Source organism: Dermacentor andersoni, chromosome 6, assembly GCF_023375885.2.
Source record: "Dermacentor andersoni chromosome 6, qqDerAnde1_hic_scaffold, whole genome shotgun sequence".
NCBI classification, from domain to species: Eukaryota; Metazoa; Arthropoda; class Arachnida; order Ixodida; family Ixodidae; genus Dermacentor; species Dermacentor andersoni.
The window spans coordinates 65,770,673-65,790,410 of record NC_092819.1 but is presented as its reverse complement, the minus strand read 5'-3'; the positions used below and the strand labels follow the sequence as shown (position 1 = coordinate 65,790,410).

General features: G+C 42.5%; 1 protein-coding gene across 4 annotated transcripts in view; it reads left to right on the top strand.

Annotated features, from left to right (window-relative positions):
- LOC126522709 (uncharacterized) overlaps positions 1–13,430 on the top strand; it is a 29,196-nt gene extending 15,766 nt beyond the window's left edge. For 2 of the 4 annotated variants that reach the window (XM_050171493.3, XM_050171492.3), the window contains 5 exons: positions 3,982–4,068; positions 6,198–6,269; positions 10,577–10,669; positions 11,239–11,319; positions 12,926–13,430. In XM_050171493.3, coding sequence (XP_050027450.1) covers positions 3,982–4,068; positions 6,198–6,269; positions 10,577–10,669; positions 11,239–11,319; positions 12,926–13,112 — 520 coding nt within the window. In that variant the 3' untranslated portion in view covers positions 13,113–13,430. The remainder of the gene's footprint in view (positions 1–3,981; positions 4,069–6,197; positions 6,270–10,576; positions 10,670–11,238; positions 11,320–12,925) is intronic. The other 2 variants (XM_050171495.3, XM_050171494.3) reach the window with 2 other exon arrangements.
- The last annotated feature ends 6,308 nt before the right edge of the window (positions 13,431–19,738 follow it).

Here is a 19,738-nt window from a genome sequence, read left to right as displayed (position 1 = left end):
TAAAGTGAAAAATGATTTCTTCTGCATCAGTAAGTTACCGTTCTACAACACCAAAAACACCACTCTTGCAATGATAAGACGTTTGGTAAGCCAGAAAAAGCGCAAGAACGAAATACGGGTGGCGACACCTACTTAAGTTCCCGCACCTGGGGGCTGTGACGTCTTGGATTTTGATGGCATCTTCTAGGGCCTACCAACTATATATAGCAGTACAGATTGACTAGAGTGTGTTCTAAAGGAACCAAATAATAAACATGACATGGTTTCGGGAACCTTTACTCAGCCAACGCGGCCCAAATGCGAAAACATTCTTTGGAATCCCTGACGTCACACTGACGTACCGGCTTCGAGATTTCGGCGCGAAATTCAAATACTGATATTTCCACCGTCATTTTCTCATCCAATATTCAATCTATTTTTATGAGATGACTGCCTCCAGGCTTCTCAAACAATGCTTCATTAGTCTGAACTGATTTATTCTTTCGCTTTAGTGTCCCTTTAATTAGCTTATGGCACATATTTCAATCTATGAGTTGTAGCTGGTGAGTTTACCAGGCATATCCACATGGGACGAATTCTGAGGATGGCATATACCTAGTGGTACTTACCCAGTGATACAAGATGGGGTGAAATAGGTTCATTGAAGAGCAGCACATAAGCACTGGCACATATCCAGGAAGACAGGCTGGTGTGAAACAGGTTAATTGATAAGCGACGCATGCCCAATCTCTTGTGCCCATGACCCAAGTTTGCTTGACGGTTGATTTTGAGCCCAGTTCCCTTATCACAGCAGCCTGATACTCTAACCATAAGCAAATATCACAGGATGTCTTTCAGGCTTCCGCTGCAAAACCGAAAACAAAGCTGGCATTGCCGATTTTGTTTCTGCATTGCTTCGGACACATTTGTCATTGCTTCATTTCATATAACTTGCGATACTTTGTATTGCAGACAGAGAACAGTAATCATACTTTAACAGTCAGTTTTTTTGAAATACAGTAAAAACTTGTTGACACATTTAAAAAAAATGCAAGAAAAATGTACTATCCTAAAAGACTAATTCACGAAAAATTAAAAGAATACAACAGAGAGAAGGTTTGAGATGCGAGGGCATTTATTTCTTACAAAGCATGTCTGTAATCTGCTGGTGCAGTACCTGCCCTTTAGAAAGGAGAAGTTCCTTTTCCACAGACTGCAGACATTTCTGCATTTTTGTTGTCCTTGGCACGAAAGAAGCTGTGCAGCGCATCTAGTCCAGCGAGGGCTTCGGCGAAAGCAGCTAGCGCATGCACGCAATCACCCTCATTGTCATTTTCAATTGCCTGTGCTTCGTCGGCTTTTATCGCCTCCACATTCTCTGCCATGCTTTGTGGCTTTCACTTGGGGCTATTGTCGTCTACCGCAATGAAATCTTCAAACACGCCTTTAGCGCCAGTGCAGCAGAACTCTATTTCTATTTTCTATTTCATCTTCAAGCATGTCATAGATGCGGGGCTGCACTTCTGCTGGGTTGCACCAAAAACTGCACCTTTTAAGGAGCTTTTTACAATTCTGTGGTTTAGGCTCTCCCACAACTGGTTCAGATAATGCATTGCATCCCACAGTGATAGCTTCCCAGGATCCTCACCCATGGACACACAAGCAAGGAGGCGATGCACTTCCTATAGATGTGTTTTATATTTTGGATGACACCTGCAACCAGTTGTTACGACTGGCTCGTCATGTTTGCTGGGAGAAAAATGACGCACAGACTATGGAGGACAACATGTCTTACGGATGAGCTGCACAATTGCACACAAACAACACACCTTCGCGCCCTTTGCACTCCAGTCTTTCATTGAGATATCGAAGTAACTGTTTGAAAATGTCGCACGACATTCACGCCTTTGTGTTATGCTTGTAAACACAAGGGAGGCAAGCAACGTTACGCAAGCACGTAGAGTTCTTCGCCTTCCCAATCATCCATGGCTTCATCATGTTGCTGCCTTCTTCGTCACAGCAAAGGAGTACCGTAACGTGATCTTTGCTGATCTTACCACCGTGACGGAACTCTCCCTTCATGCTTAGGGTCTTGCTGGGCTGAAACCTGAGAAACAGGCTAAGCTCATCCGCATCGTACACATTGCGCAGGTCATAAGCATTGATAATACTCGGGAGCAGTGCGATCCAGTTCTTAAAATCAAGCGGGGTTCACGTTTGCCGCTTCTGAGTGTATCTGCCGATAGGCAATGCTGTGTCTTGTACAAAAAAGAGTGATCCAGCCATTCAATACAGTAAAGTCATCTATTCCCAAAATGTCGGCAATTTCCAAAGCTTTTTCTTGAAGAATACTGCCATCAAAGTTTATGCTGGAAGTCCTCGCCTGCTTGAACCATTTGAGCAGTGCTTCTTCAAGTTGCCCATGCCTTGCTCCACGGGCTTCTTTTGTCCCGGTGCTAAACACTAAGGCATTCACTTAGATTTTCTTGTGCTTCCACACAGTTGCGTTAACAGATGGTGCAGACAAGCCAAGCTCACTGGCTATGTCACTCCACTTTTTCTTTGGGTTCTGGTCAACGACGGTTTGCGCTTTCTCAATGCTATGACTAGCTCTCGAACACATAAACGCAATCGGAGAAACTGCAATTAATCCGAAGCGCAATGTCCCACGAGATTTGTCAATTATGGAACAATACAGAGAGCCCGAGAATGTGCTGGTGTTCCCACTAGACGTGGGTGGTCAGGTACTGCGGCAAAGCTACCATTGCGTGCAGCTGCCTCAAGCAGTGGAGCTGCATGGTGCGATTGAGCCTTTTCTTGTTTACGTGGGATCTGGTAGCTGAAAAATGTATCATACAATCACAATTTGGTGATCTAGGGAATGTTAGTGCTGAAAAAGCATGCTTTCCGGGAATGTAGTATGCGGTAAGAAAGCAGCATAACTGTATTGGGTCACATTTAGTGCCCTTGATCGGCAACGTTGGTGCCAGGAAATAGGGCAAAACGGGAACGTATCAACGAGGTTCTACTGTGTTTGGCTAGCTTGTAATGTTCGGTTGCAGGATTAAATCCTGGTCGCGGCGGCCACATATCGATGGGGTTAAAATGCAAAGATGCCCGTGTCCCTTGCATTGGTGCTTGTTAAAGATCCCCAGGTTGCCAAATTTATGTGTAGTCCCCCACTAAGGTGTGCCTCATAATCAGATAGTAGTCTTGGCACATAAAACCCCGGAATTAAAAAGAAAACAAGATATTGGCTTCTAATATTTGAAAATATTGTATAGTAGATCATTTTCGAATAGTTAGTGTGTAAAGTTATATTCGTATACGAAACCTCTAATATTTGCTCACCCCTTTAAGGTATATGTGGTTGCTGCTGCATTTATCGTTAATGTACGTTAGTTAAAGGCCAACAGCAAGGAAATTTTGGACCGCATAAAAAAACCGTCCTTCGGATAATATAGAAAAGCCTCCGTTTAATGTTTTACATGTGAAAAGCAGGTGGATGTGTCGCGAAAAGCCAGCAAGAATGAATGTTTTTGATACCTTAACTGAAGGAGAGGGGGGAGCGGCATTACCTTTAACTGGGAGTGAATGGCCCCTTGGTATGACCTTCGAGGTTAAGGGGCACAAGCAGTTGCCCGTGGAGCACTAAAAAATCTCGGTGGCAATGTGCTGGGACTTGCATCATAGCGCCAAGTGCAGCCATCATCTGCTTATGTGCTGTTTAAATGCTGCTAATAAGACTGTTACCAGCCCTGCAGCTTTGCCAAGAATGATTCTATAGTACCATACTCATTTATAACCACTTTAAGCAGAGTGAAATTTCATTGCACTTGGCCTTGAAGACTAATGAGCACTAACACGCTTGAGCATTTCATCGCAAAAAAACTGTTTACGTAAACTGTTGAGCATAGAAACCAATTCTTAAAGCTTTTGCAAAAAACACAAGACGCTGACTGGTGCACAGTCTTTAATCGCACCTGCTCACTGCCTCTGCAGCAACTCGCATGGGACAGCCATGGCATCAACCGCAGTGGCCATGCAGCCAGAAGTTGTCCTGTCGCGCATACCTGTGCTGTCTAACAAGTGGGTTGCTTCTGTTCTCGTTGCTAACTTTGCTGCTGTCACACATACCATCGCACAATAAAAGGGCCCCCCACCCGTCCTTGTCAAAGATTGCATTACATGCTGCCAAATCTAGGGCACCCTTTGGGAAACGTTTCCAGAACTCTCTTATTGCAAGCCAAAGAGCCTGCACCACAAACTTATGTCAAGTGCCCTGCCTCCTGTTGGTGCATTTTTTTTTTCTACAGTGTTGGATGTTGAATATCATGCCAAGGTATTTTGTCCAGTTGTGCCAGGCATGCCACATTTAAGCTTGAGATGCTCGTAATGCCCACGTGTGCCAGCTTTCTGTGACACTGCCATGACATAGAAAGGTGAATCTGCGGTATGCCGAGAAGACCGACTGTGCTGAGAAGAAGAAAGCACTAACTTTCATAATAAATTTTAAATGTTTTTATTGGTGAGCATAAATGCAAAGCACATAGATGAATCACTGCTGTATGATGTGGGGGCATAATGTAGCTACCTTATTTGCAATGTCCCAGACCAGTGAGGGGCCCTTTGAAGCATGAATAATCATGTAGTTAAACTTTGAATAACAAACTTCAATATAACAAAGTATTTAACTTTTTATAATGTCTTGTCCATCAATGCCATGTATTTAGAACCTCAATATAACGAAGCGTGTTTATGCATGATTTCAATATAATGAAATTTCACTGCTATCGCAAAGGGAAACTAAGACAGGTAATGGAAACTTCCACGAACGCAGATGGTAAAGTGGTTAAATTACAAGCAATTGCTTTCAAATGCACATCTCTAATCGCGTGTTGTTTAACCAAGAGCGACCGCCGAATAGAAGCAGCGTCGTGAAGCTTTCGTGTCCACTGCGCCGCGGCTGATAGTGTTGCTGGCAGTGCGACAATGCCTTCATGAAAAACACTGGCAGCAAGGAGCGAATGCTTCGTTTGCCTCTCGCTTCAGCGTGTCTCTAAAGCTAGAGATTATGTTACCTCCAGCACAGTGAGCAAACAGCACACAATGCCATGCCATCTCAGCTCGCCCTGTTCACACGCAGCAGATTACTGCTAAAGCAGTGCGAGCAAGCTGTGCATGCACTCAACCACGCTGACTGCCGTGTGCAGGCACGGCCACGCTAGAAAAGGAGATGCGTGCCAACCTACCCTCGCACTTTTTTATTGCGTTACCACGAGCTCACTCTCCTCCCCGTTTCCCCTTGCTCGCGTGGCAAGATGGCCCTCAGACGCTTTCACTGACGCCTAAAGCATAACAGCGTGCGAGGTGCAATAGCATGTTTTTACACTTGGACTTGATGCAGAACATGACGTCGCTTCGCTTCAGCGGTCGCTCTGGTTTGCAATTTGGAGGTGTGTTCGCAAGCAGCTGCATATAAGTAAGCCAATTTACTATCTACGTCCACGGAAGCTTCCATTTGTCTCCATATTCTTTTGCGGCGGTAGTGAAATTTCGTTATATTGAAATTGTGTAATAAACAGACTTCATTATATTGAGGTTCTAAATACATGGCGTTCTATGGACAAGAAGTTATAAAAAGTTAAATACTTCATTATATCAAGGATTTTGTGATATTGAAGTTCGTTGCATTGAGGTTTAACTATATCACATTTTTCCACTTCAGATGCTCTAACAGATGCCGTTTTCAGAACTGCAATATTTGTTCTTGGGATAAAGTAATAAATTTGTGAACATTGGCCACCATTTATTTTTTAAGCTTGCTGAATTATGGCAACTCTGGCAAAAGAAATTTCAGGCCATGAGTGAAAATTTTGGTTGCGTTGGTCGGTAGAATTCAGCTTCTTCCCCTTAAAGGTGACAAACTTTACTCAAATCGCTTCAGCGGTTTCCTAATGAGAGCATGTCTGCATTTCACGTGTATGTGAACAGAGAAATCTAAGTTGGCGTTGAGATAAAGCTTCTACCTAAACCTAACTGTTGAGGCTGTTCCTGTATACACTCGGGAAAAAAAAAATATGGACATAGCTGCTCAGTTATTCTTGTTTCCCTGAACATAGTCTAGGGAATGTGAATCTGAAGCCTCCATTTTTCACGTACATTGTGGAATGTGCCATGGTCTGATTTTATACTCCACAATTAAAATGTTATTGCAGGTTCATCCGCAATGAAAAGCCTGTAGCACTTCCAGTGGCAAGTCCAGAGAAAGCTACAGTGTCGGATGTTGTGTGAGTTATTTTACACACGTAATTATGTCGAAATGTGGACTGCGATCAAACTTCAATATAACAGTCATGCTTTCAGAAAAAATTTTGAGATATTTGTAACTTTCTATGTTTCATAAATAAATTTAAAAAAACTCTAATGTGCTTTAGGACATTATAAAATAAGAAGACGCCAAATAAACAGACACACACAAGAGAAGAGAACGGGACAGGCGCCCTGTCCCGTTCTCTTCTCTTGTGTGTGTCTGTTTATTTGGAGTCTTCATATTTTATAATGAACAGCTACCAACTAGCCCAACAAGAAGTGCTTTTAATGCTTTAGGACACTTGGGATGTCTGAAAAGCTTGTCAGTAAGCATTTGTAAATAAGATCTTCCAAGGAAACCAAGCAGTAATCTTGCACTAAAGCATACTGAGTGTTATTTATGTATGTTATGTGTGCACATATGCATAATAGTGCACAGCGCATGTGTTACTGCACACAGCATGAAGCTTCCTGCTCAAAGTAACAGTCAGATGATGCACTGTGTATCACCACTAGCACTTAACACTATAGTATTTCCATCTTCAGTTTCTGTAGATTGCCATTGATAGTGAACCTAGCAGTACTCCAGCAGTGATACATGAGACTGACATACATCACAGTGGCCATAAGCACAGTTGTGCATAGGCAATAATGAAAGCAAAAAAGGGGGGGGGTGGGGGGGAGGGGGCGTATTGCTTGCTGCCCGAGGTAGCAAAAAAATGTAGGGGCTACTTCTCTTTGCTGCCTGCAGTGAAAGTACTCCCCCCCCCCCCCTCCTTTTTTTTTACATGTTGCATTCAATATGCAAAAACGCCCGTGTACCTAGATTTAGGTGCGTGTCAAAGGAACCCAGGTGGTCAGAATTAGTCCGGAGTCCCCCACTACGGCGTGCCTCATAATCAGATCGTGATTTTGGCACGTAAAACCCCATAATTTTCCAATTTCTTAACACGTTGCAGGACAGGAATTTTACCCTGTCAGCTCTTTTTCATTAGTGACTAGGCTTCAAGATTGCGACATGTCCTGTAGTCAACGGTAGGTCATCAGGGCAACTGCATATGCCCCCCCCCCCCAAAGACCAAAGAAAACATGAACCAGCCAACCACTGTCTGAAATCCCAGATTTTTAGACCTTAAGATTGTCATATTGGATCATTAAGTTTGATTTCTTATTTAAATATGGCACTGTTGCCAAGTGAGTTTCTAGAGCCTTATACCCGTGTCACACGGGCGTTTGGAAGGCCTTCCAACCGATAGTCAGTTGACTCAAAGGTCAAGTTTGAGCTGCTACACAGGCGGTTTCGAAGGCCGCCGAGTCAATAGACTATCGAGTCAACGGAGCACCTTACAACTCTATCGAAATCTCGATGGCCTTTGAGCAACGGAAACGGAAACAGCGCGAACATGCCCTCTCGTTCACAGGGTGCTCGTACTCACGGTTAGAAAGAACAAATCAAATCAAAATGCTCTAAAATACTATGTATGAGTGTTATTAATTATTCAATAAAGTATTTTTGCCACTTGATATGTGCGAACCGCACGTACTCTCCACAACAGCGACGTGCAGTGACGCAAACGTTGCCACAGTTTCGCTACTCAAGAACTTAAAAACTAAACATCTATGTATGGCAATGTATAAACAATTTTTTTAAATGTATAAACAAACATGAAAGAAATTATAGAACATTTAAGTAGTTTTAATGTTGTTTAACTTATCGTGACAAGAAAACGAAAATAAAGATCCGCAGCACCACACAATTTTGCGAGAAACACCTGAACCACTCAGCAGCCTTTCAGAAGTGCCGTGTAGCAGCGTGACAACTCCTTTGAGTCGATAGAGTTGTGGCGTTTCGAAGGCCGTCGACTGGAAGGCCTTCCAAATATGCCCGTGTGACACAGGTATTACATATTTCTGACCAGTTTGATTATTCTGACCTACATGCATCAGCACCACTTAATCATGGAACTAAATAAAGTATAACACCAACCGAAATTTCAGCCAGTGCAATGCGAATGCGACTATTGGATAAACTTCATAGCCATTTCTGTTCCGTTCATTTTCTTCTTCCTTTCTTTTCCCCCTCCGCAGGTTATCTTGCAACGAGTGCCTGTATAGAGTAACACTACAGAACTAAACCTGTAAAATCTTTAGTGAACGGTCAATATGTTCAGTAATAAGACAATTTTTAGCAATCCTTTCCAACTCTTTCTGCTTTTTGGGCTTTGGCTGTAGTATCGTTTAGCCTTTTGAGGGTTCAATATTTTTTTAAAGTGTCCTTTTCCCGAGGTTCAAATTTTTTTTATTGCAGATATAAATTTTTCAGAGCGACTTATTTCACGAAAAAACAGGCAATAAGTTTTTTAGGTGACAATAAAGCCACAAGAATTTTTTTTGTGTGTGTCTAGTCTTGTACATGGTTTATTGCTAAATACGTTGTTAAATTAGCTTTCATGCAACTAGAACTCCTATTTTGAGGCGTTCCATTTCATTTTCCTTATTCGTAGCTGTGTGGTGGCCTCCGATCTATGTATGGGTCGATGACAGAGGGCCACAAGAATGAACAATAATGTGGATTGTTAGAGAATATGGCCCCAGGCACATGTGGCCACAGCAAAAGCAAGGCATGTGCACGCCATGTGTGCGCCCACATGCAAGCGCGGTGGTTGTGCACCCATTGGAAAAACGAAGCCAGCGAGAAACCTGCAATGATCAAACGTTACAGCGCTGGACTGAATTCTGTCGGTCCTCTCGTGAGTTGCAAAAAGAAGATGCGAGTGCCCGCCTATTGTAAACAAAGCAATTGCATGCACCTGCGGGATGTCCGTGTGGGCGAGCATCTTGCGATAGCACTTTGAGTGATAAGAAACAAGATAAAGGTCAGTTTCAGCGATGCCCTTAAAGGGACTGACAACTGGCCAGAATGTGTTTTGAGACGTTGGTGGAAATAAAATAACCATGATTTATAGTGATAGAATCCAGCTTTCTGTTCGCGATTTAAGTAGGAATTACAGTTTTAAATTAGCAAAGAAAGTCACAAAAACCAGTAAGCGGCGAGGCCTGGTGGTGAAATCTTGATACTTTGGATGTATTCTATGAAATTACTGTACGTAAGTCGACTGTTATTAAGTAGAGTATAATTATTGCTTAAAGGTGCAGTTGGTATATTATTGGGCACTCGCCAATATTCTATGCTTCGGAAATCAAAATCGCACGCGTGCACGCTGAACTACGTATCAGGTGTAAAGGCATCGCTTCGTATTTTATCCAATTAGTTTCATCTTGACTGGTTTAATATCAAAGCAGTTGATCAGTAAACCACGAAAACACATAGCTATTATCACAGAAATACATTAACAATTCGGAAAACATGAATAGCAGGAACATCGACTTGATAAAAAATATCATGCTTTGTCACAGCTACTGCCACACACACACACTTGTCGTCTGCCTTCCTTTACTGCCTGCGTATAATCGCTATCATGCTCACCTATCACTGCTATCGCGCTCAGCTATCATCCTCATTGCAGATAAAAAAGTTCTGATAAAGTTCCACAGTGTTTTTCGTGTTAGCACTTCATGATTAGACTCTCCAACCGGTTATCTTTCAATTGCACTAAAAACAATTGATACCATGAAGATTGGTTGTCAGTCCCTTTAACTATAAATGACATGCGCTAGAATGTCAATTGTAATGTGTGCAAGCGCAGGCGGGAGCACTAAACACTAAACTAGGCAAAGCGGAAATACTTCCAAACTACCTAGGTGGCATACAGCATAGAATGAAATGAAAAATCATTTTCAATGGAACCCAAGAGGTGACAGCATAATAAGAATATCTTACTTAAGTCGCAGAAGGTTGCAGCATCTCCAGAGCAATGTTAGGCAGTGCTTCATTCCAAATAGGTGCGTTTATTCAAACATTCGGTCGCCACTGTATGTGTACGGCAGTGGCCATTTATGATTTGTCTCCACTGATATACTTGTACAGTGGTGACCCTTAAAGGGTCACTGCCATACATGGTTGGTAGGTCTGACTTTTTTTGTTACTTGCCATGGCCACACCGTAGCCTTTCTCAAGTGCTTCATTCTTGTGAACCTCCTCACCAAATAGGGAGATGGGGCCTGCTTTCTTAGCTCAGCACAAGCAGTGTTTGTGCCTTAGAGGGATCCCTAGCTTCATATTTTTGGATGTGGTGCACACCTGCTTACGTTAAAATGTGCATGCACATGTGGATGAATCTCACCGCAACACAAGCACTAATTATCAATCTCTGTCATCTTCCAGCCGCAAGGAGAGCCCCAGAAAAGCAGCCGCAGCATCACCAGCACCTTCCAAGGGCAGAGTGAGCAACACTCCTCGGGGAAGGCGAAGCATGAGGTAATTCCCGTTAGTGATGAACATCTGCAGTGCTGAACATGCAAAACCTACGCATGCACTTCACACACCTCATTTGGCCGGCTAGTTAAGAAGGCCAACCTAAGACTAGAATAGTAATTTTAAGGTGTCAACATGTGGGCTGGTGACATTATTCCTGCCGCTCTCCGTTCAACGCACCGTTCAAGTTTCCATAATGCATGTCTAAGGTTTAACAATCCTACTAGCATGGCCATCTTGGTTACGGCAACTTAGATGTGTAAAAAAGCCGGCTCACAAAAATTTGCATACGTATCGTCTATTGCACTAATAATGTATACTCACAAGCAGAGTGCAAAGGCAAACGTTTTGATCTTTGAAATGTGTGACCTGCATAAATTGTAACATGAACGGGGAAACATTGAGTTTCCCCGAACTTTGCAGGAACTCCTACTTGAGTTCCTGCTGTGAATAATTTCTGACTGTCCCTGATGACAGGATGGTAGTGTCGAAAGTCAAATGCATCAAGCCCAGCACATATTGGGCTTTTTACACCTGAAGCACCGTGTAGTGAACACTCTTATTTTCTCAAGGGCTGCACCTGCTGAAATTATTCCAGAAGAAGAGGAGGAGGACAGCTCAAATGTTGAACCACTTCAGCCTAAACGTCCAAGGTATGCATTTTGTGCAGCCTGTATGCATGATAGGTGGCAGTTCACTGGCAGATTGTGTTGCTTCTTTTATTCTTGAATGTCTCTGAATGTCTCGCCTTGGAAGTCTTTGTAAGGTGTGTCATCAATTATGATTAGTGAATCTTCGTTCACCATGCACAGGGAGGTTGTCCATTTTGAGAATAGTTGCTAGTCATAACTGCACATTACACGAAGCTTTTGTGTTCTTCCACTTTTTTTTTATTTACCCGCCACAGTAGCTTAATGGCTGTGACATTGTGCAGCTGAGTTCGAGGTTGCGAGTTTGATCTCGGCTGCGGTGGTTGCATTTTGATGAGGGCGTAATGCAAGAACACTCATGCACTTGGATGTAGGCGTTAAGAAATCCCAGGGGGTCAAAATTCATCTGGAGTAGAGCTGACAGCTGTGAGGATCGGGACATATGACACGGAAGAGCTGGCATATATGACACATATTGCGCTGGCAGCCAGGACATTTGAAGAGTGAGCCGTAATACTCACAAACTCCCAAGCCACATGCAGGAATTATCAAAAGGGTCAAATATCGAAAGTGGCCCTGGAGATCCTAACAAAGCTCTAGAACCCACCAGAAATATACGTCCCCTGGACCCCGGGACATGCATCAGTGCTACTTTCACTTACACATTTTATTACATGATCCCTTCACAACAAAACATTTATGGTCATAACTCACACCTATGGTCATTGTTTTAATGCTTATATATTTTATTCAAGCTACAGCAACTAATTTTAAGCCTACTTACAGCCATGCTACATCCACCATTCACAGTACATTTCTTCATTTCATAAATGATTCATTGAAAACTCATCACTATGTGTATGGCGCTCCTTGGCCATATCTGGCCCTTGCGCCATAAAACCCCATACATCAACCAATCAACCCCGGGCCATGAGTCCCTGGTGAGAAATGCGGCGTCACACGTCGTGGCTGGAGCAAATGCTCTGCAAGCCAACCCGCCGGACCTCGCCTACTGGACGCTCGACGCTGTCCCCAAGAAGTACTCAGACATACTCGTACACTATCAACTGAACAGAAGATGGTATCCCAGGCTGATCAGAGACAAAGCGGTCGACTTCAGATGACTGCCTTTCCACATTTCGTGCTCCTAAACAGAATGCACCGCAAACCCAGCACTCAACAATCTACACCAAGGAATGCAAGCAATTAAGTTGCCAAATACCCTCTACCACATGGTATGGCCAACTGGTCAGCCCTGACCTAGAAGACCACGTGAGCCTGGTGGACAGGGTACAGCAGGTGGCCAGGGCCCTCAGCGTCCTCAATTGAGGACACCGCCCGCCTTGGGTGCAGTCATCGCCTGCTCGTTTGATAAAGTTTGTTACTACTACCTCCACTGAGGTGTGCCTCGTAATCATATCATGCTTTCGGCACATATAACTCCAGTCTTTTTTTTCCTCCATTTTCTTTTTGAAGCAAAACTTTCTACAGTGCTTGATGATGTAGCTAGCATAAACAAATGATATGAGGAAAAGTCAGCTCATATAAAAAATTGCATGCTTGTATGACTGCTCAGTCTACATTCATACCTTTCATTTTGTACTTTCAGAATTGAAGGAAATGGCGTTGGTGCTGATGACCTAGCAGATGCACTTGCAGGCATGAAGTTTGATACTGCACTGAACCAGAAGTTCTTCAAGCAGCTGCAAGAAAAATTTGCTAAACTCAGGCCAGAAGTTGTATCAACCATGAAAGCCAGCATCTTTAAAATGCTCGACGAAGCAGCAAACAATTGAAATGTTGATTTTTTTTTAAGTTTCTGTGCAGTTGTTTTATTTTATTTTTTTATCTGCTGAATTGTAAGAGTATCTTAATTCCATCTCTGGAGCTAGAGAAAAACATATGCTTTGTTTGGCAACAGTTTATACTCATTGACATCTATTTTACTACAAATACACTCCATGTTTTTTTTTTTTTTTTTAAGTGTTAACATTCATTTAGATTGGCACATTAGAATTTTATCTGTTTTGAGATCTCAGCTTCAGAGGGCAAACATGATTGTTCTGCACAGCCAGGTGTCTTTTGTGACATGTTCAATAAAAATTGAATTCACAGTTGTGTGGTCTCAGTACTTGCTGCTTTTCTTACGTGCTGTGAGCTTTGCAGCGTAAACTGTGTATTGATGCACCAGAGTCAGAAGAACAGAATGAAATTGTATTGGCATTCCCAGAATAAGAAATTGGTGACATTTTTCACTCTGACAATTTAGTGTCACAGTTCTCAATTCACTGAGAATTCACAGATCACAGTTCTCAATTTTACTGAATGATATTGGAATAGAATTGATGGTTGTGCTCTGCAACCATTCTATATAGTCAACTCCCGTTAAATCAACCTCAGTTATTTCAACTTTCTGCTTAATTCAAATGCATTGAAAAGTCCAGGCGAGAAATAATACATTGATATGAAAGCAAAACTAGTTTGAACCTAAAGCATGCCACTTTGGTTAATTCGACCCCCAATGGCACTCCTCATGCACATAGCACAATGCACAAAAAATGCAGCAGTTGGTACTACTGCTTTTGTCTCTAGGATTTCGTCGGTGCCAATGACAGTTTGTAGACTACTCACTGATGACACTGTCGGCAACGCGACCGTTCAACGTTGAAGCAGTGTTTTAATCATGTTGGTACTGTTCGCTGCATGCTGGTCGAGTCCTGGTCCAAGGTGAAAGAGTAAAAAGATATTACAGATTACTTCAAGTAACAAAAAAAATTGGAGAATTTGTTTATTCTGCCGCCATTTGTTAACTTTGGCCTTTCGGATAATTCGTCAAAATCTTGCAGTCCCACAAGAGTCAAATTAATGCAAGTCTACTATGTAAAGAGGTGCTTGGCTGTAATTAGGCTTTGATTAACCAACTTGCACCTTTCCAGGTGAAAATGTTCAAACAAATGCACCTGCCACTTCACAGTTATGTTAATTTGGCATTGCCATGAAACTGCTATTGCCATAACGCCTCTGCAGGGTTCTGTTGCTTACATGCTCGAGAGTCGGATGAAACTCGCTACTGCAGATAGCGTACAAGCTTGTACGTCATACAGTCTGCAAAAACATCAAGGACAGCTTCTATTCATAAGTGCTTGCCAATGCAGACAGGGCTGTGTTTGCTTGTAGCACAAACAAAGAAGTTGCCGAGGTTATGTTGGGCAGCAAAGATGGGGCATTGCGGTGGACAACGAGCCCTGCGAGCCACAAAACATTTACTTTGAAACCGAGTAAGTGCAGCGGGAGCAAAGAAGGCCTTACAAAGTGCATAAAAACTTTAGTTGCATTACTTTTTCAGTGTAGTGCAACCACTACAAGGACGCAGAGATGGGACAAGACGCACATACCCAGTGCTGCATCCTTATATTGGTGGCGCTACACTGATAGATCTTTCAAGATGACGTGCCAGCAAGCGCAAATTTCAACGCTTTAGAATGTGGACTGCTGGTTTCTAGAAGAAGTGCTCGTTAGACACTATCTGCATCTTTCTTTCCCTGAGAATAGCACTTCTTTAGTTCTGGAAATTTTGCAGTAGCATAATTGAAGCCAACTGGTCCCATGAATTACATAGGTGTGTATTTCTGCAAGCATTAATAACATGTTGCTGAAAAGCTAAAGTCTTTATGGCTCCACTGTTATCGAAAATTGCTTGAAAGTGTTCACTGTCTGAGTGATGGAAGTAATGAAATGGGGGGTGGGGGTGCTAATCTGCCACTTGGCCTGACAATGCGTGTGGCAATTTTGTCATGCAACAATGATGATCCTCTTAGTAGTATGATTTGACTCGAACCTCAATTGTATACACCCAGTGCTTTTCAGTGGTGAGGAGCAGAGTGGAAAGCCTACCATTCTTCCAGGAATGTGCCTGACAAACAGCTTTGAGCAATGAACGGCTCACAAGAAGGACAATTATGAATGTGTGTAAAAAAAGGGGTGTGAGAGCTTTGGCCTCTCTGGTAAGCCACTCTGCAGTCACTCTGTAAGTCACTCTGCAGTCGTCATGCCGTGGTTGTCAGACTATTGTGGTTCCATTGGGATCATTCTGTTGTCACCATAGCATTGCCATTCTGCTGCCATCCTGTTGCCGTCAATACCCAGGACCCATTACCAGAGGCAAAAAGTAAATGTCAGCAACAGAGAAGTATGCAAGGAGTTGGCAACATAGGCCACCCCTTAGTGATTGTGTGCATCTATGTTTGCATTTCTGTCACCCTTAAATAGCGGGCGTGCGTGCGTCTAAACATTTGGGTCATTATGTTACTATTGCCTGGCCATGTTAGGTTTGATTAAAGGTTGGATTGCCCTTGCATCATTGGTATTTTATTTGCATAAAATAACACTTAATTTACACATTTCCTGCAAGCATTTCGGATATTGGCATTATATTTGTGAAACATTTAGTTTACAATTTGTGCTAACATCATCGAAAGCTTCCCTTAACACTGATTCCCACATTAGCATGGGATCTGCCAGTTTTCGAAGAGTGGTCATCACATTTGGGTGTAGCTAGTAAGTTGGCTGCTCAGCTGAAGTTATAAAAGATGTGTACAATGATGGGCACATTCATGCAGATTTATTGAGGTAGAGCAACTGTGGTGCACCTTCTTTTTTAATGTAGGAGCATTTTATGCCTAGGTCTCTTGCAATTTTCCACAAAAATTACTGTTACAGGTTTGGCATTCCTGCTACATTTTTTGTATGTCGATCAGCAAGGTGCAGAAAATATAGTCTTTCACGAGATTGAGATTCAAGCACAGTCATTCTAGCAGCACAGTGCACTGTTTCTCAGCTGTTTGTCACCTCCTACGTTTTCTTCACATCATGTTAATTATTTATGTTCCTGATGAAATTTGAACCACTGTACTTTAATTATGCACTCAAATTACCAAGGGTCTTCTGTTAAAGCACTGCACATGTAATGTGGAAAATGCGAGTTAAGCTCCAGCCTGTGGAAAGTTACTTTTTTGTCCACTTTCATTTCCTTTTTCCTTTTTTTTCTTCTGCATTTCAATTAAACAAATAATTTTCCCTATGCTTTCTCCAGCTTCGTTGTGTTAGCTTCATGTAGTTTCAACTAAGGGTCTCCTAAGTTTCACCACCTGTAACCCCTACATTTGCCTACCTTGAAAGTGGTATTGAACATCTATAAATATCATACAAAATATTAAATATGCCATGAATATGGGACAATGGTCACTGCTAATTGCGCCAGCAGCAGTTACAACTATCTCAGCATTGGTAACAAAAAGATCCAAAATAGATGAACTAGTTACCGATGCTCGCGTGGGTGTTGTAATGACATTGCAAAAGCCAAAAACGGTAAGTCTGTTTGGTAGTTCCACAGCACTTTTGTTTTCTGGGCAAATGATAAAGTTGAAGTCCTCACCAAAAATTAGTCTCTGCTTCTGAAGCTTGTTCCAAAAGGCAATCAATTATATTGCAAAAATTTATCGCGTTTCCTGTAGGAGGGTGTTAACTTACCGTAAAAATGGTGTCGCCACAGCATAGACTAACAGCTTCATAATCAGATGTTAGCACTGTGAATTCAGTAATGATGGCACAGGTGTGCATGCTTAGAACATAAATAGCTGCTCCCCTGCCTCGTTGGTCAGTTTGATTTAGCAAGTAGTGGATGTAGCCATCTAGGTCTGGCATTACATCATGTCTCGGTTATCATGATTATATTGAATTTAAAAGAAAATTCACTAAGCAGCAAGGCAAAGTTTTTATACTTATTAGATAGGGAACATCCATTCAAGTGAAATACTGTGCCACCATTTTGCTTGTGCTGGTCACACACCTTTACATTGCTAAGCTCTACATATTCCTGGTAAGGCATTTTATCTTGGGAGCCCGTTAGTAGCAGTTATTGCCAATTTATCTCTAGGCTATTGCAGCAAGGTCATCCTCATACGTAATCGAAATGGCGTCAGCATCATCAAGTTTTCATGCGAAGATTCTGCCATTCCGCGTCCACACAAACTGCCACTTGTACTGGTATTTTCTGGTGATGGCTGTGGACAGCATTCGCTTCAGGCTTGCACACAAATAGTCACTGACAAAAATCAGCTTTTTATCTCTGTTCGAGGGCACCACCACAGAGAAATGCCCATTGTTATGATTTAATATATCTTGGAGAACCCAAGGTGGTTGAACCAGATCCATATCATTAGGTGCTTCCCCTTCGTGCATCTTTTTGTGCATAAGATACCACAAAGAAATTAGTCCGAAGTCTTTCTGATGTATTTTGCATCTAGCCAAGTTGCAGCTTTTTGTCATTAAGATTAAATTAAGTTTATAGCTCACTCTTATCAACCTTGTAGACTTTGCTAGTGTCAGGGTTGTAGTTGGGTGTAAGAAACTAAAAGACCCTTCTTGCTTAGTTTAAGTGCATTGGTTAGTGCTTGTATTGCAGCAAAAAACTAAGGCAAGAGAACCGTCACATATATCTGGTGCTTGTCTGCTTTATGGAACACTGTGAAACCCTTTCTTTTTCTGAAGTTTGGCACTTGGTGAAACAATTCAAGAACAGCTGGCAGGACGCTCAAAAGTTGAGGCACCATCTCCAAAGCATCCAAGGTAGGAATACTACTCTGAACAAATAAAACAACAACAATAACCTTCTGGCAAATAATGTCTTTCCACTTTGCTTCTCAGTAAAGCGAAACTTCAGGTGCTTGCATTAGCGACTTACGCAGAAGGCTTTCTTTAGTGTCCCTTTAAAAGGAAGCTTTAGCCCAGGCCCAACTCTGACGCGGCCTATTCAAATACATGTAAAACGCAAAAATGTTTTACTGAGATAACCCCTGGACCGATTTTAATGAAATTTGTTGCATTTGAGAGAGAAAGTTAAATTCTAGTGACTGTTGGAAGCAGAAGTTTGATTTAGGGCCTGAATTTTGTTACAAGAATTTTTCAAAAATTCTGAAGTTTGAAAAAATATAGAAGCACGAAGCTTAAAAATTGATATCTCTGCACCAAGAACAGATACCACGGTGCTGTAAACGCCATCTATTAGATCATTCAAAGTGGACAAATTCTATGTCATTTTATATCTTACGTGAATTTGTTACGTTGTTTACAAGGGTTCTGCAAAAGCTGTATTTCCATATTACTAAATTTTTTGAGATTCATGTGTAACATATCTATTTTGTCCGCTTTAGATGTGCTATTAGATGCAATTGACAGAATTGTGTTATTTTTTATTACTGAGTTACAGAGTTGTAAACTTTATAGTTTTGTTTTTTGAAAGTTTTAGATTTGCGCCAATTTTTAATAAAAAATTGTCTACCTGAATAAAAAATTCGAAACCAATAGTCACTAGATCTTAAGTGTTTCTTTTAAATGCAACAAACCTCGTCAAATTTGGTGCAGTGGTTGCCAAGAAAAACGAATTCTCCTTTTACATGTATTTAGATAGGAGCACCTGAACTAAAGCTTCCTCTTAAGCGTCATTGTTATTATCGCTGTATGTTGATTTCAGCACAGCAGTGTGCATGCTGTGTGTTCAAAGTTTTTTTTTTTATCCTTTTTTATTGCAATAATGACTAGCCCTTAAAGGGCCCCTCACCAGGTCTGGCCATATTGAGCTGACAAGCGCAGAGCATAAAATGCGCGCCAACGATCGTGTTTGCAAAGAGTTAAATCGCTACACGCCGCGGAAAGGCCTGAAATTTCAATCCAGCCTTCCTCCGTGTTTCAATCCGAGAGGGACGGTGACGTAGTCGGGCTCCTGCGCCTACGTAATCGTGTCCGCAGTGTGGCGTAGCTCGTGGTGGCACGTGATTTCGAGAATTGAGGTTTAGAGAAATAATAAAACCACAAACGGAATGTTTTCTTTTTTTTTTTTCTTCGCACTGAAGCAAGAGCGATGTACACTCCTCCACAAAATATTGTGGGGTGCGCGAGCGCGTGGCGAAACGACCCTCCTCCCCTGCTAGGGGAGAACCCCTGGTGTCGAGACCAACGCCTACACGCATGCGCGTCCCTCCGAGACTGCAAGCGTGCATGTTTCCGCGGTTTCTCCCTGCGCGCCGGCGATATCCGATTGCAGCCGCGAGGTGCCCCTCTTGCGATTGGCGCTGTGGTGGCTCCGACGGTAGTTCGACGGGCAAAACTCCGTTTATACAACGTAAATAAAGAGTTCATTTTCGTCTTGCCTGTCTCCTTCTATAGAGCGCCTTTTCTGCCACGCTTTTCTGCGGGAGAACGCCCCGTACGTAAAAAGAAAGAAGCAACGAAGATTGGCAACGAAAAGGTGCAGCGCGCGCAGAAAAAAAGAAATGACTTGTGTCCACCACCGGGCCCTATGCGTCAGCGCTCGTGACTCGACAAAACGCGGCCGCAGCGGCGCGCGCAAGTAGGCTTCTAAACA